At 39.8% G+C, this 23,775-nt stretch overlaps 3 protein-coding genes across 5 annotated transcripts; 1 reads left to right on the top strand and 2 right to left on the bottom strand.

Moving 5' to 3' along the window:
* Positions 1 to 1,659: 1,659 nt before the first annotated feature.
* On the bottom strand, positions 1,660 to 12,836 carry LOC5504809 (N-terminal kinase-like protein). Its single transcript, XM_032373133.2, has 19 exons — positions 12,614 to 12,836; positions 12,481 to 12,540; positions 11,522 to 11,602; positions 11,214 to 11,330; positions 10,659 to 10,894; positions 9,615 to 9,861; positions 8,778 to 8,936; positions 8,295 to 8,402; positions 7,880 to 7,993; positions 7,394 to 7,483; positions 7,070 to 7,132; positions 6,664 to 6,852; positions 5,569 to 5,647; positions 4,872 to 5,039; positions 4,008 to 4,144; positions 3,791 to 3,889; positions 3,465 to 3,554; positions 3,065 to 3,193; positions 1,660 to 2,557 (listed from the first exon to the last, which is right to left on the bottom strand). Exons 1-19 carry the CDS (start codon positions 12,740 to 12,742, stop codon positions 1,991 to 1,993), a joined length of 2,862 nt encoding a protein of 953 aa, XP_032229024.2. The 5' UTR covers positions 12,743 to 12,836; the 3' UTR covers positions 1,660 to 1,990.
* A 213-nt stretch (positions 12,837 to 13,049) lies between these two features.
* Positions 13,050 to 19,091, top strand: LOC5504798 (CCR4-NOT transcription complex subunit 9). Of its 3 annotated transcripts, none has more exons than XM_032373116.2 (9): positions 13,050 to 13,219; positions 13,786 to 13,919; positions 14,165 to 14,217; positions 14,310 to 14,377; positions 14,711 to 14,798; positions 15,246 to 15,352; positions 15,929 to 16,024; positions 16,991 to 17,181; positions 17,543 to 17,982. In XM_032373116.2, exons 1-9 carry the CDS (start codon positions 13,196 to 13,198, stop codon positions 17,595 to 17,597), a joined length of 816 nt encoding a protein of 271 aa, XP_032229007.1. In that variant the 5' UTR covers positions 13,050 to 13,195; the 3' UTR covers positions 17,598 to 17,982. The 3 variants fall into 3 exon arrangements, with proteins under 3 accessions (XP_032229007.1, XP_032229008.1, XP_001625688.1); XM_032373117.2 differs by lacking the exon at positions 17,543 to 17,982 and adding an exon at positions 17,361 to 17,418; XM_001625638.3 differs by having other exon boundaries at positions 13,052 to 13,219; positions 17,899 to 19,091.
* Positions 19,089 to 23,483, bottom strand: LOC5504800 (peptidyl-prolyl cis-trans isomerase FKBP3). Its single transcript, XM_032373118.2, has 6 exons — positions 23,336 to 23,483; positions 21,777 to 21,998; positions 21,164 to 21,293; positions 20,577 to 20,653; positions 20,253 to 20,350; positions 19,089 to 19,415 (listed from the first exon to the last, which is right to left on the bottom strand). Exons 1-6 carry the CDS (start codon positions 23,438 to 23,440, stop codon positions 19,358 to 19,360), a joined length of 690 nt encoding a protein of 229 aa, XP_032229009.1. The 5' UTR covers positions 23,441 to 23,483; the 3' UTR covers positions 19,089 to 19,357.
* Between the last annotated feature and the right edge of the window lie 292 nt (positions 23,484 to 23,775).

Raw genomic sequence — 23,775 nt, 5'->3', positions numbered from 1 at the left:
GGCTACAACATCTAGGAACAGTCACGGGAGCGAAATGTGGGCAATGGTTTCGTTTTATGCAAACCTATATACCTGTTATAGAGATCAATTTCACGTATAAATGTCACTTCAAAAATCGAAATAAAACTAATGATATTTTCTTTTCTTATAATGTTTGTTTGAATCGAACAAATGATTGTCAAACCACATTCATTAATGTCCACCTTGATGAACATGATTGTCTGAAAAGGCTTGTTGATTGTCGTTGTTTATGTTAATAACACTAATGAATTTTCTATTTTTTATAACTGATTGTCATTAAACGCTACTGATTGTCCAAACGTGCAAATGATTTTTTTTGCACGCAAAAGAATGCTCGTTCCAATCGAATTGAATGTCCAAGTGCGTTATTGTTTCTCCGTTGATGCTAATGAATGTTCGCGAATATTCAATTATTGTTATTGAAAGTCGAGTCACGCTAAATGATGTTTCGTGCGATGTTGATGAACGTACAATACACGCTATCGATGTAACTTTTGGCACAAATGAATGTCCCTTTCCCGTTAATGAACAGCAAAAGGTGTAACACGGAAAGGGGATGAAAAGACGGCCAACGTATTCTAGAAGATAAGAACTGCTGGAATGGTTCATTTTCGAATTCTACTATGTCCGCTGCACAGAAAACCTGAGGACGCATGGAAATAGTCGAGGCCTATAGCACCAAAGGGAATTTCCAGGGGCGTAGAACGAAATCCTAAAAATTAGAATCCGAGGCCGAACTAAATGAGGACCATTGAAAGAAACTCTTCTTGGTACTAGACCTCCCCAAACTTCAATATTTTCTTTATCACGAAGTTCGGCCCCTTTTATGTTTTGGCTTCGCTTCGTATTGGGGGACAAAGGGTAAACAGCAAAAGGACAAAGGGAGTGCGATGTGAATATGCGTATAAACGGGTGTCAGTAGAAGAGGGCGGGGTTAAGGTGCATGGATTTAAGGCCGGGCCTAGCCAATGATTGATTTTGGGATTTACGGTATTGTGTACATTATTTTAAACATTTCTGCGTTTGTTTGAGCTTGAAAATGATCAGAATGTTTCGATGTTGTTTTAGAGAGACCAGAGCCTTTAAACATCCTCTCATTTTTGTGCTCAAAGGTATAAAGGGGACCAGATATTTTTTTAAGTAGACAGAAGACCGGGCTAAATTGAGCAAGAGAGAAATTAGCCTTCTGTCATCATTGGTTGAGTCGTCTTTGCTTCTTATTTTTTTATCGGCAACTTGTGTCCAGGCCTCAACAATCAGGGAGGGCCCTGACATGTTATGTAAGGAGTAGATAAAAAAAATGCGTGAATGGACACATTTTAACAGAATGGAAAGACGGAAATGGGGTGGTGAGGGGGGGGGGGGGGGGGGGAAGGGGGGGTGTGTGGGTGGTAGTAAGAGACTAGCCTGCGAGCCAGTCTTTCCTTTTGCGTCTGTAGTCCTTTCAGCCAAATTCGTTGTTGCACGACCCCGGCGAATCCAAAATCCATGTCTCGTTTGGAAATAGCGCGTAATCGACACGAGGTTTGGGGGCGGTTTGTCTGGTTTTGATTGTTTGGTTTGATTGACTATACGCTATTCCCAAACGAAGGAATTTTTTGCTGAGGAGCTCAGCCAACAAATGACAGAACGCCTACACAATGCATTGTAGTTTTTTACTCTAGAACTGGTTTCTATTCATTTTACAAGTTGCTGACGCTTGTAACGCTATGAATATATCCTCTCTCGCATGAGGAGCTAGTGTGTATTACATTTCATGTCAATGTCAATATGATAGAATTCTTATGAGTGATGAGCAAAATCTCAGAGAAACGTGATGAGCAAAACCTCAACCACCTTCAAATGAATTTATTACAAATTCTTCTTTTGTGAAAAACTGCCTAAATATAGAATCTCTTATAATACACAAATTTTAAAATAATTCTATGAAAAAGAAATCACTTGAAGTGAAAAATTCATTGTATTTTGATTATTGTATTTTAACCCCCCCTAGCTTGGAAGGCCCTTTAGCAGCCCGTTTTTCCTTCATTGCCAGCAATCTTTGCTGCTTCCTTTCTTCTCGTTTTTGCTTAGCTAACTCTGCTTTACTCGGTCCCCCTGTGGAGACAGCGTCCATGGATCCCCAATCGCCAGTGTCCCAGCCCCCACCGTCCCAGCCACCCGCAGAAGCATGGGAAGGAGGCTCCGTTTTTGCAGGCACACTTTTCACTTTGGGTTTATCGCTAGGGACATTATCAAGCGGGCCCACCTCATCTAGGCCCCAGTCTCCCCCGCCAACACCACCACTACTGGCTGTCGATTTCGAGGACTTTGTGGAGCCGAAAGAGCCAGTTCGCACTGGATCCTGTACAGACGACTCGAGAGAACCCCAGTCAGAAGTGTCCCAATTACCCCCTCCAAAGCCTCCGCCGTCGTTTTGCGTTTTCTTTGCCGTTCCTTGCGTTTTAGTACCAGCTTCCGTTGATGGTTTGTTGACAGGTTTTTGTTGGCGTTTAGATCGCGCAAGTTTATCAGATTTCTTTTGTTCAACATTAGACTGTTATAAACAACAAAAAGTATCATAAAATACAGCTGTTTGGGTTTAAAACTTTTGGTAAGTTTCATCCTCGGGGACCCAGGGCGTCGCGGAGATCGGGCACACAGGGAGCGCGCGAGAAAGAAGGAGCACTGAAAGACGTCTTTTAGCCTGTTTCTTTCTCGCGTCGCGCTCCCTGTGTGCCCGATCTCCGCGACGCCCTGGGTCCCCGAGGATGGGTAAGTTTTGGGTGAGTTATTCGTCACTTCCACAAGGGTGAGTACCCGTGTCCCTTTCGATCTAAGTCCTGATGCGCTTGCTGCGTGTAGTTTAATGAGGGAATAAATGCCCCTGGCACCCATGAGTGTAACTGATAAGTATGCGGTGCATTCTGGGAAGGGTGAGGAGTGTGGCACATCCCACGACCCATAGAATAACATTCCCATGATGCAGTTTGCACATAGCGCTGTTGTACTGTACTATTCGCTAACAGGCGACACAGGGTACCCATATTACAAGTCCACTCACCAATCCAGAAAAAGGGTCGTCTGCGAAGGGGATGTCACCAAACGTATCCGCTGGCCCTGCAAACAGCAGGCTCGCACTCTTTGGCTGGCCGGCCTTATTGCTGTATGTTGAGCTTGTATCGGGTTTATCCTGAAAGGGAACGGTGAGCAAAATAAGAACTCTCTAACCGGTGATTTAGACAGAAAGAATAAGTCGTATGGGACTTGCCCGCAACACCTCTACAACTCGAATCGTCCAGTGTAAAACAGCCTCCCAATCCGCTAGGACGTTTGGCTACGAAAATCGTAGTGTGTAATTCAGGGATAAAACATGTCGTAGGAAGGTTGCATACGACAAAAATAAATCTTGCATTGTCGACAGGAATGCAGATATACATATATCATTCGAGCTTGTGGTCTACCTGTGGTTTGTCACTTGTTATTGTGGACCAATCATCGTTATTCCAGTCATCGTAATCACTTCCGCTATCTGCATCTTCCTGCTCGGCATCCTGAAAAAATTACATTTTTGATTTGGCAGCGAGCGAGAGTGTTTCTTGTTTTCCCGCCTTTTTGAAATCGATCGATAAACTAATCGATATTCCGCGAAAGCGAAAGTTGATATGTTTTCTTGTCATTTTTATTTCAAAAAGCCATATAATAAACAACTTACTAACCTCGACCGTTCGGTCATACCGGGAAATATCAAACCTCGGCGGTAGTTAGTATGCTAGTGTGTTCGCCTTACCTTTCTAGACTCTGCGGCGTTCTGCCACGATTCGCACTCTTGTTTGACCGCCATCAGGTCATTTCTCATCTCGCCAACAATACTACGAGACTGAGTCGGCTGTTTTAATGGAATGGGGATAAATACCATAGATTATTATTCTCATAACATTTTGTATTCATTGTAGAAAAATAACCATAAACAATCGTTAAGATGAAGCTAATGTCGCTTATGCTACCTTAGGCTCGCTCCAGTCCCCTCCCCAGTCCTCGTCATAGTCGCTACCAGACTCATCCCCTGTCACAGGTGGCGGAGTAGCACTGGGCCGAGTTGCCGGAGGTTTTTGTGGTTGTGGCCTACGCGGTGAATCGGTAACTAAGAAACAGAGAAAAAAGACTTGTTACTTGATAACGTACATTTGTTAACTTTGTACTAGCCCTCGCCATATTGTTTTTTAAATGAACTGAGTTTCTATAAATCTCAGCTTTTAGAAACCACAAAAAAACTGGTATTAGACTTCTTCTCTGTATTTATTAAAGACAAAAATTTGGAAGAGTCGAATACTAGTTTTTGGCGTTTTGTATTTATTCTTCTGGTTCACAAACACGACAATTTGGGCTTTTTGTACATATTCCCAATTTTTTCAAAATATAAAAGACAATGACAATAAATTATCCAGATGCTATCCTACTTATAACTCTTTCCTACTTCTATTGATTAACAACCTATATTCGACTGACGGGAGGAAGAGCTGTCTATGATAAAAATCACATGGCAGGACTTAGATAACATATTTGTGCAACGTGGAGGCCGAAAACTGTTTATAGCCGAACAACATCATAAAAAGAACTTACTTCCAAAGATGAACAACACAAACATATAACTATCTGGAAGATTGAAGCGCATTTGATCGTCTTGGATAGTAATAATCTTGGCTGTTTAGTTTAATTTCTAATGTCTTTCAGCACTTCGAAACACGCTTAAAAGTTGCTGTATCCTATTTGATGGTATAACTTACAAGGCTACAGACAAGTTTTAGAACAAATGTTGAATGCCTCACGGATAACAGACTTATTGTCGATATTTCAACGTCGTATCGTACCTGGTTTTCCTGTAGCAGGCGGGGGTCCAGCTTGCTCTGCTGGGGGTGTTGCGGGGCCGGGCGCGCCGGCGGCGGCAGGCGCTCCCCCCCTGTAGAGCTTGGAGGTTAGAGAGGTGACCGCCCACCCTGTCCATGACGATGCGCTACCATCTGCAGTCGACTGATCAGCTACAAACACAATATAAGAAAATACATATAAACATGTATTCCCTGCCATCGACAAGAACGGAAGGTATACGGTATGACTTCAAGAGGGGGATGGTCGAAAGGATGGTACCAAACTAGAAACTTTTATTTCGGTGAGACAATGATACAATTCTGGACTGGATGGACTTCGAGAAACAAATGCAACCTTAAAAATAAACCTAGACAATTCAATTTGTATATAGCTGTTCATATGGATCTGTACTTTATGCTTAAAAACGAAATGAAATAAAATATAAGTATGTATTCATGTGAAATCGGGATATGTCAACAAATATTCACCAATGAAATTAGTCTGAAGAACGTGCGTGGAAGTTACACTCAAGTGTGTCTTGTGAGCAGATTTATCAAACTGTCTCTGGCTTAAGCGTCGACATATGATTGGTCAAAGTTAATCCGCATAATCCGCATAACCCGCCCCTAACCTCACTGTAAAAAGCAGATGACTATGTATGGTCGCATCGTATTTTATCATCGAAAAGATATACAGTACCTGCGGTGTTCATGGCAGATTCTGGGTCCTCTGACGCCTTTTCTAGTTTACCAATAAACAGCTTGACCGCTTTGAACGTCTGAAATAGAACAAGGTAAACCCATGTACACCTATTTCAATTAAGTTTGACAATAAAAAATGGAAAATGGAACAAAGTTTGACTAACAATATTGTTTTCTTGTGTTAAAAATGCGTGCATTTCACTACATGAGCCTCACTGGAAGCCTAAATGGCCTCACTGAGTCATAGACACAGGATCTGTATTCTCTAAACCAGTAGTGTAAGGCATTTGGCATTCTCCAATTTCTTTTAGTCAACATTAATTGAAAAAGGTGTATGCGAACCTCACAACAAAACGAAAAACCCAACAAAATACCAAAAGTGTGAGAAAGCATCAAGTTCCATCGATATCGCCATCTAATAAAATCTATGACAGCGACCATCCCGCTGCAGTAGTCCTTCTAGTGTCTCTACGTTACAAAGGTAGAGCCTAACAGAAGCAGAAGCGTTCTCACAATGTCGGCTCTAAGGAAGCTTATTGGAGAGAAGGGCTTCAAAGAAATGGAGGATTAAAAGAGTATCGCGTTATAGCATATCCGAATCAAATTAGTGGGGGGTTTTCTCTCTACCTGGTCACTGACTTTCTTTCTCACGCTACCTGGTCACTTGCTTTCTCTCCCTCTCTCCCTCTCTACCTGGTTACTAGCTTTTTCCCTCTCTACCTGGTCTCTTGCTTTCTTTCTCCATCTACCTGGTCACTGGCTTTCTTTCCCTCTCTACCTGGTCGCGGACTTTCTTCTCTCTCTACCTGGTCACTGGCATTCTTTCCCTCTTTACCTGGTCGCGGGCTTTCTTTGTCTGTCCCTACCTGGTCGTGGACACCCTTCTGTCCCTACCTGGTCGCGGACTTTCTTCTCTCTCAACCTGGTCACTGGCATTCTTTCCCGCATTTCCTGGTCGCGGGCTGTCTTTCTCTCTCTCTCTACCTGGTCGCGGACATTCTTCTTTCCCTACCTGGTTACTTGCTTTCTCTCTCTACCTGGTCGCGGGCTTTCTTCTCTCTCTACCTGGTCACGGACTTTCTTCTGTCCTTACCTGGTCGCGGACTTTCTTCTCTGGGTCCACAGTGAGTGGACACAGTGCCGGCAGTATACGTGCGGCCACATCCTTTAGAGGGTAGAACTCGCTGGTCACGCAGAACGCCATCACGCCAGCAGTCCGAGCGGGTGGGAACGGGTCGCGAAATGGACGTAGGAACGCAGACACGAGAACCTTCTGTCTAGTCTGGAAGTGAGAAATCACGCGGGGAAACTCACGTAAAAAATTGAAATGGCTGCGACTTTATGGCTGATTCTCAGCGCTGAATAAGTTTTTTATATGTAATTTGCAGGCAAAAGACGTAGCGCGCGCGAGTTCAATCAAAAGTTCGCCAATCGAAAAAGTGAATATATGTGCTATTTGAAGACTAGATGTGCGGGCGAATGGATGAATCCAGTCTTACCGCAGGTGGTAGATGACAGGCTATCTTGCCAAGACAGACTGTAGTATTGGTTCTTATTCCCGCCTGAAAAATAAATGACACAGTCGTGATTTTCACGGCGCATTCACTGTATATTCGCACCGGAACATATTTTCAATTGGCCACAGATTGAATTAAATAGCAACTAGAGAAACTGCGGGTAAGCGGTAGAAAAAAATAAGTGGTCTGCCCGCCTACAAGGAGACTTCAAATCTCTTGGTGTTGCGAGACCTAGAGCCCCATCGCCTACAAATCTCTTGGTTTTGCGTGACTAAGAGACAAATCGCCTACGGGGAGACTACAAACCTCTTGGTCCATCTGTAACTTGGCGAAGTGCTTCAGCAGATGGCTATTGATGGTCTTCTCACTCAGCTTTGGAGTCAACAGCAGCATCGCCTAGATCACAATGTGTCAAATATGTCAAAAGGCCAGGGCATGCCAAGCAGTATTCTAGAATTTCGAGGTTCTCCACCAAAATCTACACAAACAAATGCTGTTAAGCCTACGACACACTAGGCGATTTTGTACGCTCGTATAAGCGAATTTCGATCGCCAGATCTGTCTGCTGCCGCGCCGTCGAATTCGCCGATATCTTGACGTCTGATTCGTCCGTTACTGGCGATCAGCGGTGATTGAATTCGCTCATACGAGCTTACAAAATCGTCTAGTGTGCCGTACGCCTTAGGAGGGCAGGTGGCGACGTCCAACTTACCGCTAGGCCTATTTAAAGCCTGGGAGCCATTAACCTTCTGACTCCCAGGGCTACGAAAGAGATACTGTATGTATGATTACCTTGACCGTCTGTTCTCTCATGGCAGGGACGGTGTCTCCAAAGCCCAGGGCAACATGGGGAAAGATCTGCTCGTCAACGACTTGAGGCTTCAGGTGCTGAACGAACAGCTCAAGCTGAAACAGATGAATAAAATAAGTATAAGAAAGAATGCCAATTAACTACTTCACTTACATTTGATTCAGCATCAGAAAAGTTTATCTCTCATCTTTTCCTTTAAATACGAGATAAGGTTAAGTTATTCAACTTTGTTCCAAACTGGTTGTATCAAGATAATTAAGGGGGAAAATGAACTACTTGAACCAGGAGCCACAGCATCTAAATTTCAGAAGCTAAAAATAAGAGATGAATGATGATAAAGGGGCTGATACAAACAATGGAATCGGCTCTTATCTGCCTGTAAGGGGTAAACATTACCTGTTGGAGAAGCTGTATTCTCGTTGCTCTGTCAGTTGATGAGAAAAGCTTGACTACACATGGCACTATTCTCTTCTCATATTCTTCAGACTCAAGAAGCTTGCCAACCTACAGAAAACAGATTATATTTTAAAGCACATAGTTTGACACTTACTGGCAAGAAACCACCTTACATCAGACAATACTGTGAAAACATGTTGTTTTAAAGTTCTAAATCATGCCATTCCTCAGGCTGACTATTATTCAGTAACTGTAAATAGGATCTAGAAGCCTATTCACAGGAGAATAGGCCCTTAATTTAAGTGCACCATGCAGACACTCGCCCCCTTCATGGCCCCACCCAGCGCTTACTAAACATCCACACCTCTAGACTGTAGACTGACCTCCCCACTCCTTCCACCCGGTAAAAATTAGGTCCACGTTTTCGGATTTCGCAACACCCCAATAAAAAACCTGGGTACGGGCCTGCAGCCGTAGACTGACCTTGAATAAGGGTCCCAGCACAGCAGATCCAGCCGCACCAAACTCGAAAGCATTAATAAGCTGTGGGAGGATCCTGTGCTTGCAGAATAGTTCAGGGAATGTGTCAACAGATGAGCTCAGTGAGGAAAAGAATTTCTTTTGCTCTTTGGGATCCTTGATCTGGAATTAACAAACACACAGTATTTTCTAAGAATGAGTTTCATTGTTTAATGTACCTGAACCCCTTAAAAACAAGCTAAGCAGCAAATAGTTCTTTTTTTTCAGATAAATTTTGCAGAAATTTCTGTGATACAGCACCTCTATTTTTGGAAAAGGTTGGGAGCTTAAAAGAGATGACTGAATGCAGTATATGTTAGTAACTTGATATTTTTGGGCTATGTGAGTTATCTGATTTATAGAGACCGGTCACTCAATTGTTAGTCACTCAACAGAGCCATTAACTGTATGGTACACTGTACCATAATATGTCTAAGATATAAAGCTAACCAGTAAAACTGTGAACACCCAAAATTGTGTGTGGAATGTCTATTGTCATCTAGTGAATCACAAGCAAGAGTTCAGACACTCAGATTTGCTGAGTCATGTTTATTTTTGTCTATTATAAATTCTTGCATGTATTGGTCAGATAAAAAAGTTTATACTACATTGTGCTGTTTAAGGTTCTGTTGGTCTGGCTGTTATGTAATGTAAACATGCTTTAACCTCATTTTTAAATGAATTGAACCTCATTTGAAAGCAGAATAGGGATGCAGTTTACTGGGATACTTAATAATCACTTTAAAATCCACAATAGGCATGAATACACTGGTACTTTCACCTGAGAGAAAAGGACAGTACCTGAAGTTCAGAGAGGAAGAGATTGGCCTCAACAAAGGCATTATCCAGATAATTGCCACTAGCACGACAATTCTCAATAAACTTGGTAGGGTTCGGCCGTATCCTAGGGTTTGCGCTCACTAGCTCCCCATAATGTACTAAGAGAGACTTTGGAATCTTGCCAACAGTCTTCAGAGAGGCAGGTCGCGGTAACGTCCCATTGAACACTTCCCATATCAGACATCCCAGCCCCCAGACATCAGCTGACCTGTGGGCAAATGAATTGAGAAACTGAACAAATTCTTGGCTGGGATAGATGGAGTATTGGTATAGATTGCAGTATCACAGTTATTACGTATCCTTTTATTATCCACAGTCAAACATCTTCTTACTCAAAAGTAAGAAACTTTTTGATTTTGGTTTATTTTAAAAGGGATAGGAGGTATAAAAGATGAACAATTTGGATGGAATCCTGATATCATAAAATCTAAAGGACACCAAAACATTGCTTTTCGTTCACCTCAACAATCCTAAGATAAATTTCCTTATTTTAACTTTGATATTTTCTCTGGTCGTCAAATTCATACCAAGAAAAGCTGCACTCAAGTGTCAAATTACTTAATCCCTCACTTAAATGCCTCTTACGGTTGCTTGCGCGTCAATCAACTGAACTTTTTGCTGAACTTCGCCATCAATTTTTAGGGTCGAAATTATAAATATACAACATTTAACTTTTTTTCCCTTCAACAAATTTTTTTCTTACCTACACAGAGGCTATATCACCACATATTGAACTGATTTTGGCAATATCGTCAAAAAGCTCAATTTTGCGTCAGTCTCAAATAAGTGCAAAAAATGTTGTTTACTTTTTAAGTGCGACTACATTATTGCTTGTTAATACAAATACAAGTTTTAACTGTGTACACTCTCCATACATTGAGCCGTCTTTGGTAAAAAATCTAGAGCAATCGCATAAACATTGACGCTTCTGTGGGAAGTTTAAAATTGATGATGCGCTCAGTTTGTGATCTGTTGATCAACGCGCAAGCGACCTTCAATGCTCACCATTTCTGTAATTTCTTGTTCATCTTACTGTACTTCCTTCCCTCTGGAGGGTCATACACCTGAAGTGCTGGCAGTATACTGTTATCTGTAACATCTGCACCAGGAGGAGGCTCAATAGGTTGAACATACTCAACCCCACCAAGTTTCCACTCCCCGGCCACATCCACATATATAGATGCCATGCAGATGTTACCATGCATGAGGTTACAGTCATTCAGAAGGAAGCTGAGGCCAGCCTGGTGACAGAGAAATCATGTTTTCAATAAGTGATGATCACATTTTCGTACCACTTACCAAGGTGGCCTCAAATGCAGTCATTTCGCTAAAAAATATAAAGTAAGACACTCCCAACATACCAGTCAAAAAGTATTGTCCTTTTTTCTTATTGGTTCTTATTCCGTTTTAACTTAAGTTAAAGTTAACCATACTGTAAGTTAAAATCAAGACATGATAATTTACTGGGTGTATTGCTGTGGATGTAGGTGATGTGATGTGATTGTCACCTTTTTTCATGTACTGATAAAAAATGGATGATGTGAAAAGTCAATCTCTTACAGCTATTTGGTGTATTCCCCAGGAGATGGCAAGGTCAGACTTAATGCTGGTCTCATCCGCCATGTATATTTCTAATGGAGTGACTGGTTCAGTTACCAAGTAGATCAAGGTATCAGACTGCAAATACAAATGATCAATCAGACAAACTAACATTACAGCGCAAACTAACTCTTATAACACCTCAGACACCCCGCTCACCTTTCTGGACACGCACCTGCTGGTAATGTCACACATAGCACAACTATCTAACTTCAAAAAATTGATCTTTCACTAAGGAATTCGAATGCATTTCAGTTCAACATACATACCTCCAAACTATCAATGTATGTCACTATGTTGGGGTGGCGAAGAGTCTTTAACCTCTTGATTGCAGATTTAGCCAGCTGAATCTGTCAGTAATATCACAAATAAAACAAAAATAAGAGTAAGGGACCTAGAATAACCATTAAAAAAAAGGAAAATCACAAAAAGGATATTTGGTTTAATTTTCAAGAAAAAAAATTACTGCGATAAGCCCACAATGTTGAATAAGAATTGTTGCATCAAATCATATTCACAGTGGCTAGATGAGAGGTAGCCACTGAAGGTCTTGAATGAGCTAAATAAGGGGTTGTTTATAATTTCTTTGAAACACACTAGAAAAGGTAACTTTAATAAAGATACCCTTATAACTTTATTAAGATAATGAAATTGTTGATGGATTTATTGATGTCATTGGCAAGAAAAAAAATCTCTCTGCCTGTGTACAGAATGACAATGTAGTTCATTCAAGACCTATAGCAGCTGGATACCCCTCACTTATGTACATAGCCATGTGAAACATATACATATTTTCTCCAGAATTCTGGATTTTCAAGTTAAATCAGTATAATTGCCATGAGTTGGGAAAGAAGGCATCACCAATTATGCATTCCAAATACTAAAAATCACAAATGTTTTTTGTTGCGAAGGTGTTTTTAAAACAGGCAAGCAGCCAACACACCCATTGGGGCAAAAGAGCTGGACCGAGATGCTCTTGTAGAAGAGATAATGATTTCGCCTAAAATAACACATTGATAAACATGTAAGTTATTGTCAATTTCTTAAAAGCGTGATAAACATTTACGGCCGATCCTTTTAAAAAGTAAGTCTAGCCAGGGAAGTGCGCACTTCCCTGGTTTAGCCATCATTCTCTATGGTACCAGCTGTGTTGACGAAAATTACTAATGTTGACCTGTTGGGCAATCGCGACGGGCAATGCAATAACACACAACGAGATCACCAGTACCTTATGATCCGACGAGGCCTTCACGTCTAACGCAAACACTGTAACGGCTTGCCCCGTAGCCTACACATGAACAAAAATCAGACTTTCGAACTTAAAACACACACAACACAATGAAATTATTGATTTCTCTTACTTTTTTCTTGCCCTGGTGAACAGACCACGGAGACTTGCTCTCAGAAGCCGGCAGCTTTTCTCCCACTTCATACGGGAAATTCTGGGCCCCACTGCCCATTTTACCGATTAAATTCCACAATCCCTGCATTTTGTTCAATGGAAATTGTATAAAAAAGACATTACTCAACCAGAAACATTTTCGAAAGTTTTGCTTTTTGCCTTCGTGGCATCGCGCTAGTCCACTGGACGAAAATGCACAGGGAGCCCAATTATTAAACTTTTTCTAAAGTGCATGATTATAGACTCTGACCAATAAACCATATCCAGAATATTTCAAAATATATTTTTAAATTACTAATTTTGGCTGTTTTAGAGAGAAAGAAATATCGGTAGCGAATGTATTTTTTTTTCTGAATGAAACTCAAGTTCACGTGGGTTACCTTTGGATAATTATTGGTGCTCGTAGCATGCTCGCATACCATTCCGAGTCGCCATCTTTGTTTTGTTATCACATATTCCTTGTAGAAAGTTGTTCCATTAAAAATCTACTCTGGCTTCGTTTTTGGCACCCGATATTCCATTTATTGGAAGTGGGAAGGAGATGATGCATCAGTTAGGGCAACCGGTAAGTCTTATTTGGATTTTCAAATACTTCACAACAAAAAACGAGTCGGACGTTGAGTCTATATTATCCACGCCTTTTCTTATCGACTCTACCATGTTTTATCTGATAGCGATTACAATACCATTTAAAACAGAGGTATTTCTTTGTTTATGAACTAAGCCAATGATAGTTAAGTGGTGTCGTTTCTTAATACTTAAAGGATTTGTGGATTACTTATCCAACAGTGGTAAGAATGTCCGTCGTTTTTTAAGCAAAAATCTTCGGTACATTGTCTTTGAAATGATAACAAGGAAGACAATCACTAAGTCTATCATTGCCGAAACGCAAAAATAATCAGCTAGAAAATTGTATAAAATTACGATGATGTCTATTGAGTAACTTAAATGCCTTTTTTTTTAATAAATAAAGAGGTTCAGTTGTGCGGTTGTACGAAGAGATAATTCTAACAAAGTAACATAAAGAGCTCCTTCTGCTTCGCTGTGGCAACCAGTGTAAAAAACAGTTATCAACCGAGTCTTATTAGTAGTAAGTGCAATAACAAGTTTGGATTTTACTTTTTTTTTCAGAGGGGTTTCCCACACCCTCACCCTGGCACGCCCCAGTTAGCAGGGCTGTCTGATGTCGACCGTGAAAAGATCTACGCATGGGTCTTGGAGTTGTCAAGTCCCGAAACACGGGAACATGCTCTTTTAGAACTCAGGTAATAACATATTTACACTTAAATGTATCATTGTTATATTAAACACTAGACTGCAAAGTTGGGGCAAACAATGACAAGAAATATTATGTACATATGTATATTATGTACATTATATAATCAGTGGCTAAGACCCACATGTTTTAGCAGCTGTTCTAGACATCTTATACACTGCTTCTCATATGTCAAGTTCTAAAGTGATTTAGTAATCAAAATTACAGTTATATTATTTATTTTTGATTATTTAGTAAGAAAAGAGAAGTTGTTCCAGATCTAGCTCCAATGCTTTGGCATTCTTTTGGTGAGTGATTAGAAAGCTTGTTGTTTTTATTCACATTTTATTTTTAATTGACTGTTTATTTGTGTCTTGACTGTGTCAATCATATTCCATAGGAACTATAGCTGCTCTACTTCAAGAAATAGTCAATATTTATCCAGTTATCAACCCTCCAAACCTCACAGTAAGACTAATCACACATTTATGCCTCTCTCTTTGAATTTGCCTGAATGTTTTTTCCAAGGATCTCTATTCTTTCATCATCAATATTCAACATCTCCTTTATTTGAATTGTTTCTCTTGCCAGGCCCACTAGTCCAATAGAGTTTGTTATGCTTTAGTAATCTTACAATCTGTCGCATTGTTTCTCTTGCAAGGCCCACCAGTTCAATAGAGTTTGTAATGCCTTATCACTCTTACAATGTGTTGCATTGTTTCTCTTGCCAGGCCCACCAGTCCAATAGAGTTTGTAATGCCTTATCACTCTTACAATGTGTTGCATTGTTTCTCTTGCCAGGCCCACCAGTCCAATAGAGTTTGTAATGCCTTAGCACTCTTACAATGTGTCGCATCACATCCTGAAACTAGATCTGTCTTCCTCCAAGGTGAGTTTTTTTTTATTACTGAGCTAGTCATACAAATCCTGTTATATAGATTCTTGTATATGTCAGGTGGTAGAGAAGACAGATATTTTAGTATCCACCAATAACATTGTGTGAGAGCATCTAGATTTTTACTGATTTGTTAGAGCTTTGTGAAGTCAACCATTTTAAACCTTAAAGGATTCCAATTGAAATGCACTTTAGCAATCAATCATTGAGCCAAAAAAATGCTCAGTTCAAATTAAACCATAACATAAACCTTCTAGTTATGAAGTTCATGTCTTTTGAAACTGTTTGGCTACCTAATTGTTTTAAAACTTCTTCTTGGTGGCCATGGTACTGTAGTTTTTGTGTAACACTTGTGGTTACAATGTATTTACTTTAGAACCACACTTTGTTTATCAATAACCACATACAGATCAGTCTAATGTTTGTTTGTTTTTATGTCAGCACACATCCCACTTTTCCTATACCCATTCCTTCACACCACAAGCAAGACTAGGCCATTTGAATATCTTCGCCTCACCAGCCTGGGGGTCGTGGGAGCATTAGTAAAGGTAAAATCAGATATTTTTTTATTACTTTCAGGCCCGTAGTCAGGGGGGGTTCTGGGGTTAGGAAGAACCTCCCCACTCGACTGGAAGGTCCACTCTAATATAGGAAAATTGAGTACCACTGCTTGCGAAAAAGCTCCGCTAAATAGGTAAACGAACCCTCCCGCTCAGAATCCTTACTACATGTCTGACATTTTACTCTTTTTTTGTATGCATCAGTGGCTCACACACGGGCTCACAGTTCCCTCTACCATTGCTAGGGCATACTGTAAGAACAGTAAAGCCAGCTCCCATCACCCTTTGGACTAACCTTTGGGAATAAATGTTTAAGATATAAAAATCTATTTTGTGAAGAAGCCCAGAGTTTTGTGTCGCCCTGATTATATGTGAATGAGTTGACAGCTTTGTAACAAACAGCGACCTGAAACCATGACTTGGTCACCTTAAAAAAAAGTATTGAAACTTTTGTTGAAGTTATTTTGTTTTAGCTTTTTTTTTATTATCGTAAGGTAAGTCCCATTTGAGCTTCTAACAATTTATTTAACAATTTATTTTTATTTATCCCTTTTTTTCCCCAAGACTGACGAGACTGAAGTTATCACCTTTCTTTTGACGACCGAGATTATCCCTCTGTGCCTGCGAATCATGGAATCTGGGAGTGAACTCTCCAAAACTGTAAGTGGTACACTGTGCCTGCAAATCATGGAATCTGGGAGTGAACTCTCCAAAACTGTTAGTGGTACACTGTGCCTGCAAATCATGGAATCTGGGAGTGAACTCTCCAAAACTGTAAGTAGTACACAGTGCCTGCAAATCATGGAATCTGGGAGTGAACTCTCCAAAACTGTAAGTGGTACACTGTGCCTGCAAATCATGGAATCTGGGAGTGAACTCTCCAAAACTGTAAGTGGTACACTGTGCCTGCAAATCATGGAATCTGGGAGTGAACTCTCCAAAACTGTAAGTGGTACACAGTGCCTGTGAATCATGGAATTTGGGAGTGAACTCTCCAAAACTGTTAGTGGTACACTGTGCATGCTAAGGATGTATACAGTGTTTTGATGACGTTGTCGTTAGAGTCCCCCCGACATACAGTACCTTAGAAACAACAATGTTTGACCTGTGTTATAGTGTTTGTATTCAAATGATTTGACGAAATCCTTAGGTTGTTACAAATCCGGTTGATTGTTGTTACAAATGCGGTTGTTCAACATTGTTACATATCCGGTTGATTTTTGCTACAAGTCTGGTTGTTGTTACATACCTGGTTGATTGTTGTTACAAATCCGGTTGTTGTTACATATCTGGTTGATTGTTGTTACAAATCCAATTGTTGTTGCATACCCTGTTGATTGTCACACATCCGTGTGATACAAGGGATACCCCAGTTTAGTGCTTTACAGGCAAAGGCAACAAATCATCCAAGAAATACCTTGTGGTACATACTTTCCCTTTGGGAAACATGCTAAATTCAATAATAAAAATCTTTAATTATGATTAATATAAAATTCCTTTTTGCATCACACTGCTCTTCTATTGGATTTGCCAATACCAATAGTGGTTAGAATGTTTGTTCTTGATTATTACATATGGGTTTTAATAAAATTGTTTAAATGTTTATTCTGAATTTTTTTCTCCCAGGTTGCTACATTTATCCTTCAAAAGATCCTTCTTGATGAGACAGGTTTGTCCTACATCTGTCAGACATATGAGCGCTTCTCACATGTGGCCATGATACTTGGGAAAATGGTGCTTGCTTTAGCGAAAGACCAGTCAGCAAGGCTCTTGAAGCATGTGGTGCGCTGCTATCTCAGGCTCTCAGACAATCCCAGGTAAGTTACATCTCCTGCTGTCTCTTTAGTGGAAGCCGGTGAGCTCATACTCATTTGTTTAAATGATCATATGTACCTAGTACAATTCAATTTGTGCATGAAGGTTCTTGATCTTGACTATATTTGGTCTCTACCCTCTGTACGCTTGTGATTTTTAAACCTGTATTGAACCAATGTAGGGCCCGTGAACCTTGCGCCAATGCCTTGATAACCTCATTTTAAACCTGTATTGAACCAATGTAGGGCCTGTGAAGCCTTGCGCCAATGCCTTGATAACCTCATTTTAAACCTGTATTGAACCAATGTAGGGCCCGTGAAGCTTGTGCTAACCTCATTTTAAACCTGTATTGAACCAATGTAGGGCCCGTGAAGCCTTGCGCCAATGCCTTGATAACCTCATTTTAAACCTGTATTGAACCAATGTAGGGCCCGTGAAGCTTGTGATAACCTCATTTTAAACCTGTATTGAACCAATGTAGGGCCCGTGAAGTCTTGCGCCAATGCCTTGATAACCTCATTTTAAACCTGTATTGGACCAATGTAGGGCCCGTGAAGCTTTGCGCTAATGCCTTGATAACCTCATTTTAAACCTGTATTGGACCAATGTAGGGCCCCTCATTTTAAACCTGTATTGGACCAATGTAGGGCCCCTCATTTTAAACCTGTATTGGACCAATGTAGGGCCCCTCATTTTAAACCTGTATTGAACCAATGTAGGGCCCGTGAAGCCTTGCGCCAATGCCTTCCAGACCAGTTAAAAGACGGCACATTCTCAACCTGTCTCAAAGATGATGCATCTACCAAAAGATGGTTGAGCCAGCTGATGAAAAACTTACAAGAGCAGACCATTGCTGACCCTCGTAGTATGCCGCCACTTACATCCTAGCCAGTACATGGAATACAATAAAAGGCAGCAGTTACACCCCCATTGTAAAACCCACATAAACTGATCATACAGGCAGAGATATACACGTATTTAACAAAAGGTTGCCAGTACAAATGGCCAATGGCTTTTAAGTACTAATTATTCGAAAAATTAAAGGTGTTAAATAAAGTCCAGCAATGTCAGAGCCAAGCATTGGAAACCTTTAATGGATAATTGTTTTGATTTATCCTTATTCTTCGAAACGCATGGTTACTTTCGGTCGTAGAACTGCTATTTGCCAATCACTATTTGCACTGACAACCTTTATTGAAATAGGTGTATCTTGGAAATACTGTATCTGCTCAATGCAAATGAAGTCAGTTTTACTTGAAATGTTCACTGTAATCCTCTATACATACAGTACGTTTTTAGAAGAGGAAATGGGTAAAGAAGTTTGACCAGCAAGTTCTTGATTGCACTCTTTTGATGTTTTCAAGAACTTTTCAAACTTGCATTTCTTCCTGTAAACATGAAAAATGCTTTTCACCTAGGCTACGGTTTTCTATCATTCTGGAATGGGAATGGTTGGTAGAAAATGTTCAGAATGCCATTCTGCTATGTGGAATGGCCTTCATTCCATTCAGGAATGGGAACGCGGGATAAACAAATGCTTGCTTTTTCTATTCTAATAATTCTAATTCCAGAATCACGAGTATGCCTAGACAACTTTTTTTTTCCTTTCAAATTTCAGCCAACATTTATTAAGAAGTCTTGTAAATAGTGTTTAGTAAAATACTGGTAGGCATAGTTTAGATGCTGTTCTTTTCGTGTACCCTTGTACCCTTTCAAATGCATTAATCGAAGTTGATTGTTTTATCTTCATTTTCATGCATTTACGCTTGAAACAGCACATGGAAAGTCTGGCACCTAAACTAGGCTGTACTGTGTACATATAAGTTTTATGGTGTACTGTATGCCTATTTTGATATACTGTATATAAAAACCAATTGCTAGTGAATATGTTGAAATAAAACTCTCAACATCATTTTTATTTTTTTATTTTTTTAAAGCATAATTTGAATAGTAAAATCAATTTTTATCAACATTTCAAATTATGCTTTCTGCAGTAAATGATTGACTATAAAAAGTCTATTTCATTTTAACAACTACAATGTAATTCCTTTAAAGGATAAGTTGAGTAACATCACAAATATGTAGCAATCAGTTCAGTTTATGCTTTACACTTGGTAGGAATGAATAGCTTTCTCATGCTCTCTTGGTGCTATTAAGCTCTGACGATTGTTTTCTTGCCTACTTGGCAACATTAACCAGCTCTACTTCAAAGATGAGTGTTGAAAATGGAGGTATTCTTACAAAATAGTTAAGGAAAATAACTTGACACACTAGCGAAGAGTTGGAAATGCATAGTTGAGGGAAGCATGGTGAAGATAAAGGCCATATTTCAAGTCAACTTCAATGAAGTGAAGAACTTCCACAATACCATCACATCTAGACTAGTATACCAAAAACATCCACGTTATCAAAATACCATCCATGTTATCAAAACGCCATCCATGTTATCAAAATACCATCCATGTTATCAAAATGCCATCCATGTTATCAAAATGCCATCCATGTTATCAAAATACCATCCATGTTATCAAAATACCATCCATGTTATCAAAATACCATCCATGTTATCAAAATACCATCCATGTTATCAAAATACCATCCATGTTATCAAAATACCATCCATGTTATCAAAATACCATCCATGTTATCAAAATACCATCCATGTTATCAAAATACCATCCATGTTATCAAAATACCATCCATGTTATCAAAATACCATCCATGTTATCAAAATACCATCCATGTTATCAAAATACTATGTTATTGTCTGGGAAATCTTGGAGAAAACACATTTTCAAAACAAATTAGCCTAGTAGCCTATGGGGAATGATAAGGAACAAGTGAATAAGTAATCATGAAATAATATCATTGACAAAAACGTAATACATGGTGAATGTAACAGGAAGGAGATGGGGTCTAACCAGCGACAAGGTGAAGTCCCCCCCCCCCCCAAAGAAAATACTCCATTGCTTCCACTGTGTATGTGATACAGGGGCAAGGAGGGGAGTGATCATAAGGCTGTGTGTAGAAAATGGTACAACACGGTAATGAATGGCTGTTATGACAAGGATACTTTGCATCAGGGAAGCCCTTGCGACCATATGCCCACTCCGAGTCAATTGTCAGCTCTGCTTTCTCTCCCTGACTCATAGTCAACAGGGCTTCATCCCACTATAAAAGAAAAAAAACTTTTAGGCAGTTCTCATTTGAGACCTTTAAATAGCTTTTACTTTTAATGACTTTTAGGTAGAGGTATATTAGCCATTTTAAAACAGAGTATGAGAACTACTTAAAGATTGACATTGCACAGTTTCCTTTTAATGTTTTAAAAAAGCAACATTAAAGACAACATTGATAGTTGAGTAGCTATATATAGGCACTATATCTTTGCTCTTACCCCTCTAATGACTTTGCCTCTTCCTACAGGGAAAATCAAAGGCTTGATATCTCCCTTCTTGTTTCTTTTGGCAGTATCTGGATATTATTAAATAAAAGGGTTTGGTAGGGTGGCCTTTGGGGTGGGAAAGGAATACAAATATAATCATGTTAAATTAAAATGCAGGTTTCACAAGCCAAAGGATTGCTTCACACACTGCACTAACTTGTATTAGCAAAAGTGAACAAAATACTGTAACTGGAAATAATAATAATAATAATACTCGATTATTAGTCCTCTCGTAGCCTTAAAAGCTAAATTACAGGATTCCATTATCAAATATAATAAATAATGATTAATTGATACAATATAATAAATATAAAGGTAGTATGGGCAGTCAGATAGCCAAGGCCAGCGCGTGTTTGTTTGTGACAAAGTTGCCAAAACTATTGGTCGCAAAAGGTTTGATGTGATTGCCAGTGCGCGTTCTTAACTGGTAGCTATGGGTTGTCTTGCACAAGCCGGTACACTGGTAACTGATAACAATATACTTAACTACCCTGATTTTACCCAACATTATTACATAAGAATTGTTTTCAAGTCTATACCTGATCTGTTTGTGTCAAAGACTGTGCCATCTTCCAGTTTGCCGACATACAGACAAGAGACCATGTCTCCCTTGTCAGGATAGGATACCTTATCCCCCTCCTTTAGAATCCTCTTCTTGTACTTTGGTTCCTGTGGTTCCAAATCAAAGCACATTAAGTGCTGAATGATGCGATTCTCAGGCAAAAGCAAACACAATCTTAGTGTTGAATCCTCAAGTACAGCTACTGAACAAGAGGCTAGCTTCAGTCACTGTTTTTAGCTTTTATTTAAACAATACTCGTGCAGAAGATTTAAGGTTTGTCACCTTTTCTAGAAGGAGTCATTATAAACAGTAACTATGGCACTGGGTTTCCTTTACTTTCAAGTAAAATGCTGCCATTTCGTAACAAAAGTATGATGAACTAGTCTAACAATAATGCAATTCTCACATCACATACAATGCTTGAGGGGTAATGGCTTCAATTTTCCTCTACCACCCCTACACCTCTCAATTCAATCCTGAATTATGAAATTGAAGCTTATGAAATGTTTTGGAAGCCCCCCCCCCCCCCCCCCAGGTTAAAAAGTGCCTTTTAATAATTACAGTTATATAACAGTATATATCTCAGTTACCTCTTTGACTTCAACCGTCTTTTTTTTGTTTTTCTTTTCTGTGATGGCCAGGGCATTGGCTTTGTCACTCATGGCTTTCAGCTGGTCTTCTAGACTTTCTTCACCCTCTTTCTTGAAGGCTTTTTCCTCAAACAGCTTATTGTAAGCTGCCGCAAGCTGATCTTTCTTGCTTGTCTTGGCCACATTATTTAGTTTGCCATTGAGCTTGTTCTCCTTGAGGAACTGTTGGGCATAAGACAGATTCAGTAGGACACCAAGCTTGTACTGGCTCTAGATTTCTGAAGTAAAGCTAGTTTTAGGAAAAACCAGGGCATATTCATACCTGTCAACCTATGGAAATCTCAGGGCTTAAGATTTTTTTGGGGGAGGGGTGGGGTAATTTAAATTTGTGGGGAGGGTTGGGATATATTTTTAGCGGGGGGGTGGGTGGGTATATGTTGCAGGCACAAAGCTCTGGCGCACAATGCACTTAGATCTCACGAGGGTATTAGATAAATTGCGCTACATAAGTGTTAACATTATTTTAATAGAAAATAGGCAAAATGTCGATTTTCTATAGAATATTTTGCTAAAAAGCGTGAGATTTGGTTCTCCACGTGGGAGAGAGGGAGAAGAGGTCCAAAATCTTGAGACTCTCGCCTAATGCGGGAGAGTTGACAGGTATGTATGTCGATTTTCTATAGAATATTTTGCTAAAAAGCGTGAGATTTGGTTCTCCACGTGGGAGAGAGGGAGAAGGGGTCCAAAATCTTGAGACTCTCACCTAATGCGGGAGAGTTGACAGGTATGTATGTCGATTTTCTATAGAATATTTTGCTAAAAAGCGTGAGATTTGGTTCTCCACGTGGGAGAGAGGGAGAAGGGGTCCAAAATCTTGAGACTCTCGCCTAATGCGGGAGAGTTGACAGGTACGCATATGCCTCAGTTATGATTACAAAAAGTTATAATAATGTTGTTGGTGTTGCCTGCTGGCAGGTATTTACTTTGTGTTTTGAGAGCATAAACTTCTGTGATTACTATCTACTATATTGTTAGCTATGCACAAACCCCAGGGGTTGTAACATAAAATGGCAGCCATTCAAATGAAAGGGTAGAATAAGATAAAAAATGAGACTTACAGGAAAAAAGTTTTCCTGCTGCCGATTAAGACAAGATTGGGGTTTTCGTGTTTTGTGCAAATGCATGACCCCCCCCCCCCCCAAAAAAAAAGGGCGAGTTTGTAAACCACGTGTTTTTATTCTTTTTTACTAGTGACAACCCGTTAGAACACAGTAAACTCTTCCAACGGGTTGTCTCTAAAAAGAATAAAAACACGTGGTTTACAAACTCGCCGTTTTTGCCTTCGCGATTGCTTCTATTTTGTTTTTTGCTAAAAATGGTTTAAAAGTGTCAATGACCCATTAAAAAATTGAGTGGGCAGTCATGTTCGGGCTGTGCTAAAGAAGGATAATCAAAATTAGCTCGAATTTCTTTGCTCGAGTTCTTGTTTTCACACCATAAAACCCTCCACCTTTGCGTCCAAATGAGCAAATATAACGTGAGATTGACCTGGCTGTTACCTCAAAACTTGCATTTTCGTGAAGGAACTTGATAATATCCTTCTTGCTCACGGCGTCAGAATTCAACTGTTCGTCTGTGTACTCACGCGTTGGTTCAGCCGCCATTTTGAGAAATGTGTCAAAACGAGGCTGGCCGCGCGTGAAAAAAAAGAAAGAAACCTGGGATAAAAATATTTTTGTAAATTTAAGAATACACCAATGAATAAGAAACAAAGTCAGGCCTGAACTAATGCAATAAGCATAAAATAAAAATAGAGTTAAAATTAGATATCTAAATCATACAAATTTCACCATAATAAGAATGTAATTTAACAAGCCGGGAATCAACATTAAAAACAAGACATGAAAATTTAGTCAGAAATGATATGCTCTCCAATAAATTTTAAGCGTATTCTTATTTTTTAAAGAAGGTTTTGTGTCGTTTTTCTTTTCCGGAGTTT

Source organism: Nematostella vectensis, chromosome 7, assembly GCF_932526225.1.
Source record: "Nematostella vectensis chromosome 7, jaNemVect1.1, whole genome shotgun sequence".
NCBI lineage: Eukaryota > Metazoa > Cnidaria > Anthozoa > Actiniaria > Edwardsiidae > Nematostella > Nematostella vectensis.
The sequence above is the reverse complement of the archived record's forward strand: the minus strand, read 5'-3'. Positions and strand labels throughout refer to the sequence as shown.

Bases quoted from the DNA above. Each gene is read 5' to 3' on its own strand.
- LOC5504809 (XM_032373133.2), bottom strand. From the start codon at position 12,742: ATGCAGGGATTGTGGAATTTAATCGGTAAAATGGGCAGTGGGGCCCAG. The intron at 12,541-12,613 runs GTAAGAGAAATC...GTTCATGTGTAG, and splicing joins TTCACCAGGGCAAGAAAAAA to GCTACGGGGCAAGCCGTTAC. The intron at 7,994-8,294 runs GTAATGTTTACC...CATCTGTTTCAG, and splicing joins GAATACAGCTTCTCCAACAG to CTTGAGCTGTTCGTTCAGCA.
- LOC5504798 (XM_001625638.3), top strand. From the start codon at position 13,196: ATGATGCATCAGTTAGGGCAACCG. The intron at 13,220-13,785 runs GTAAGTCTTATT...TTTTTTTTTCAG, and splicing joins TGCATCAGTTAGGGCAACCG to AGGGGTTTCCCACACCCTCA. The intron at 16,025-16,990 runs GTAAGTGGTACA...TTTTTCTCCCAG, and splicing joins GGAGTGAACTCTCCAAAACT to GTTGCTACATTTATCCTTCA.
- LOC5504800 (XM_032373118.2), bottom strand. From the start codon at position 23,440: ATGGCGGCTGAACCAACGCGTGAGTACACAGACGAACAGTTGAATTCT. The intron at 20,351-20,576 runs GTAAGAGCAAAG...TTTCTTTTATAG, and splicing joins GAGGCAAAGTCATTAGAGGG to TGGGATGAAGCCCTGTTGAC. The intron at 19,416-20,252 runs GTATCCTTGTCA...CTATTTTGTAAG, and splicing joins AAGGGCTTCCCTGATGCAAA to AATACCTCCATTTTCAACAC.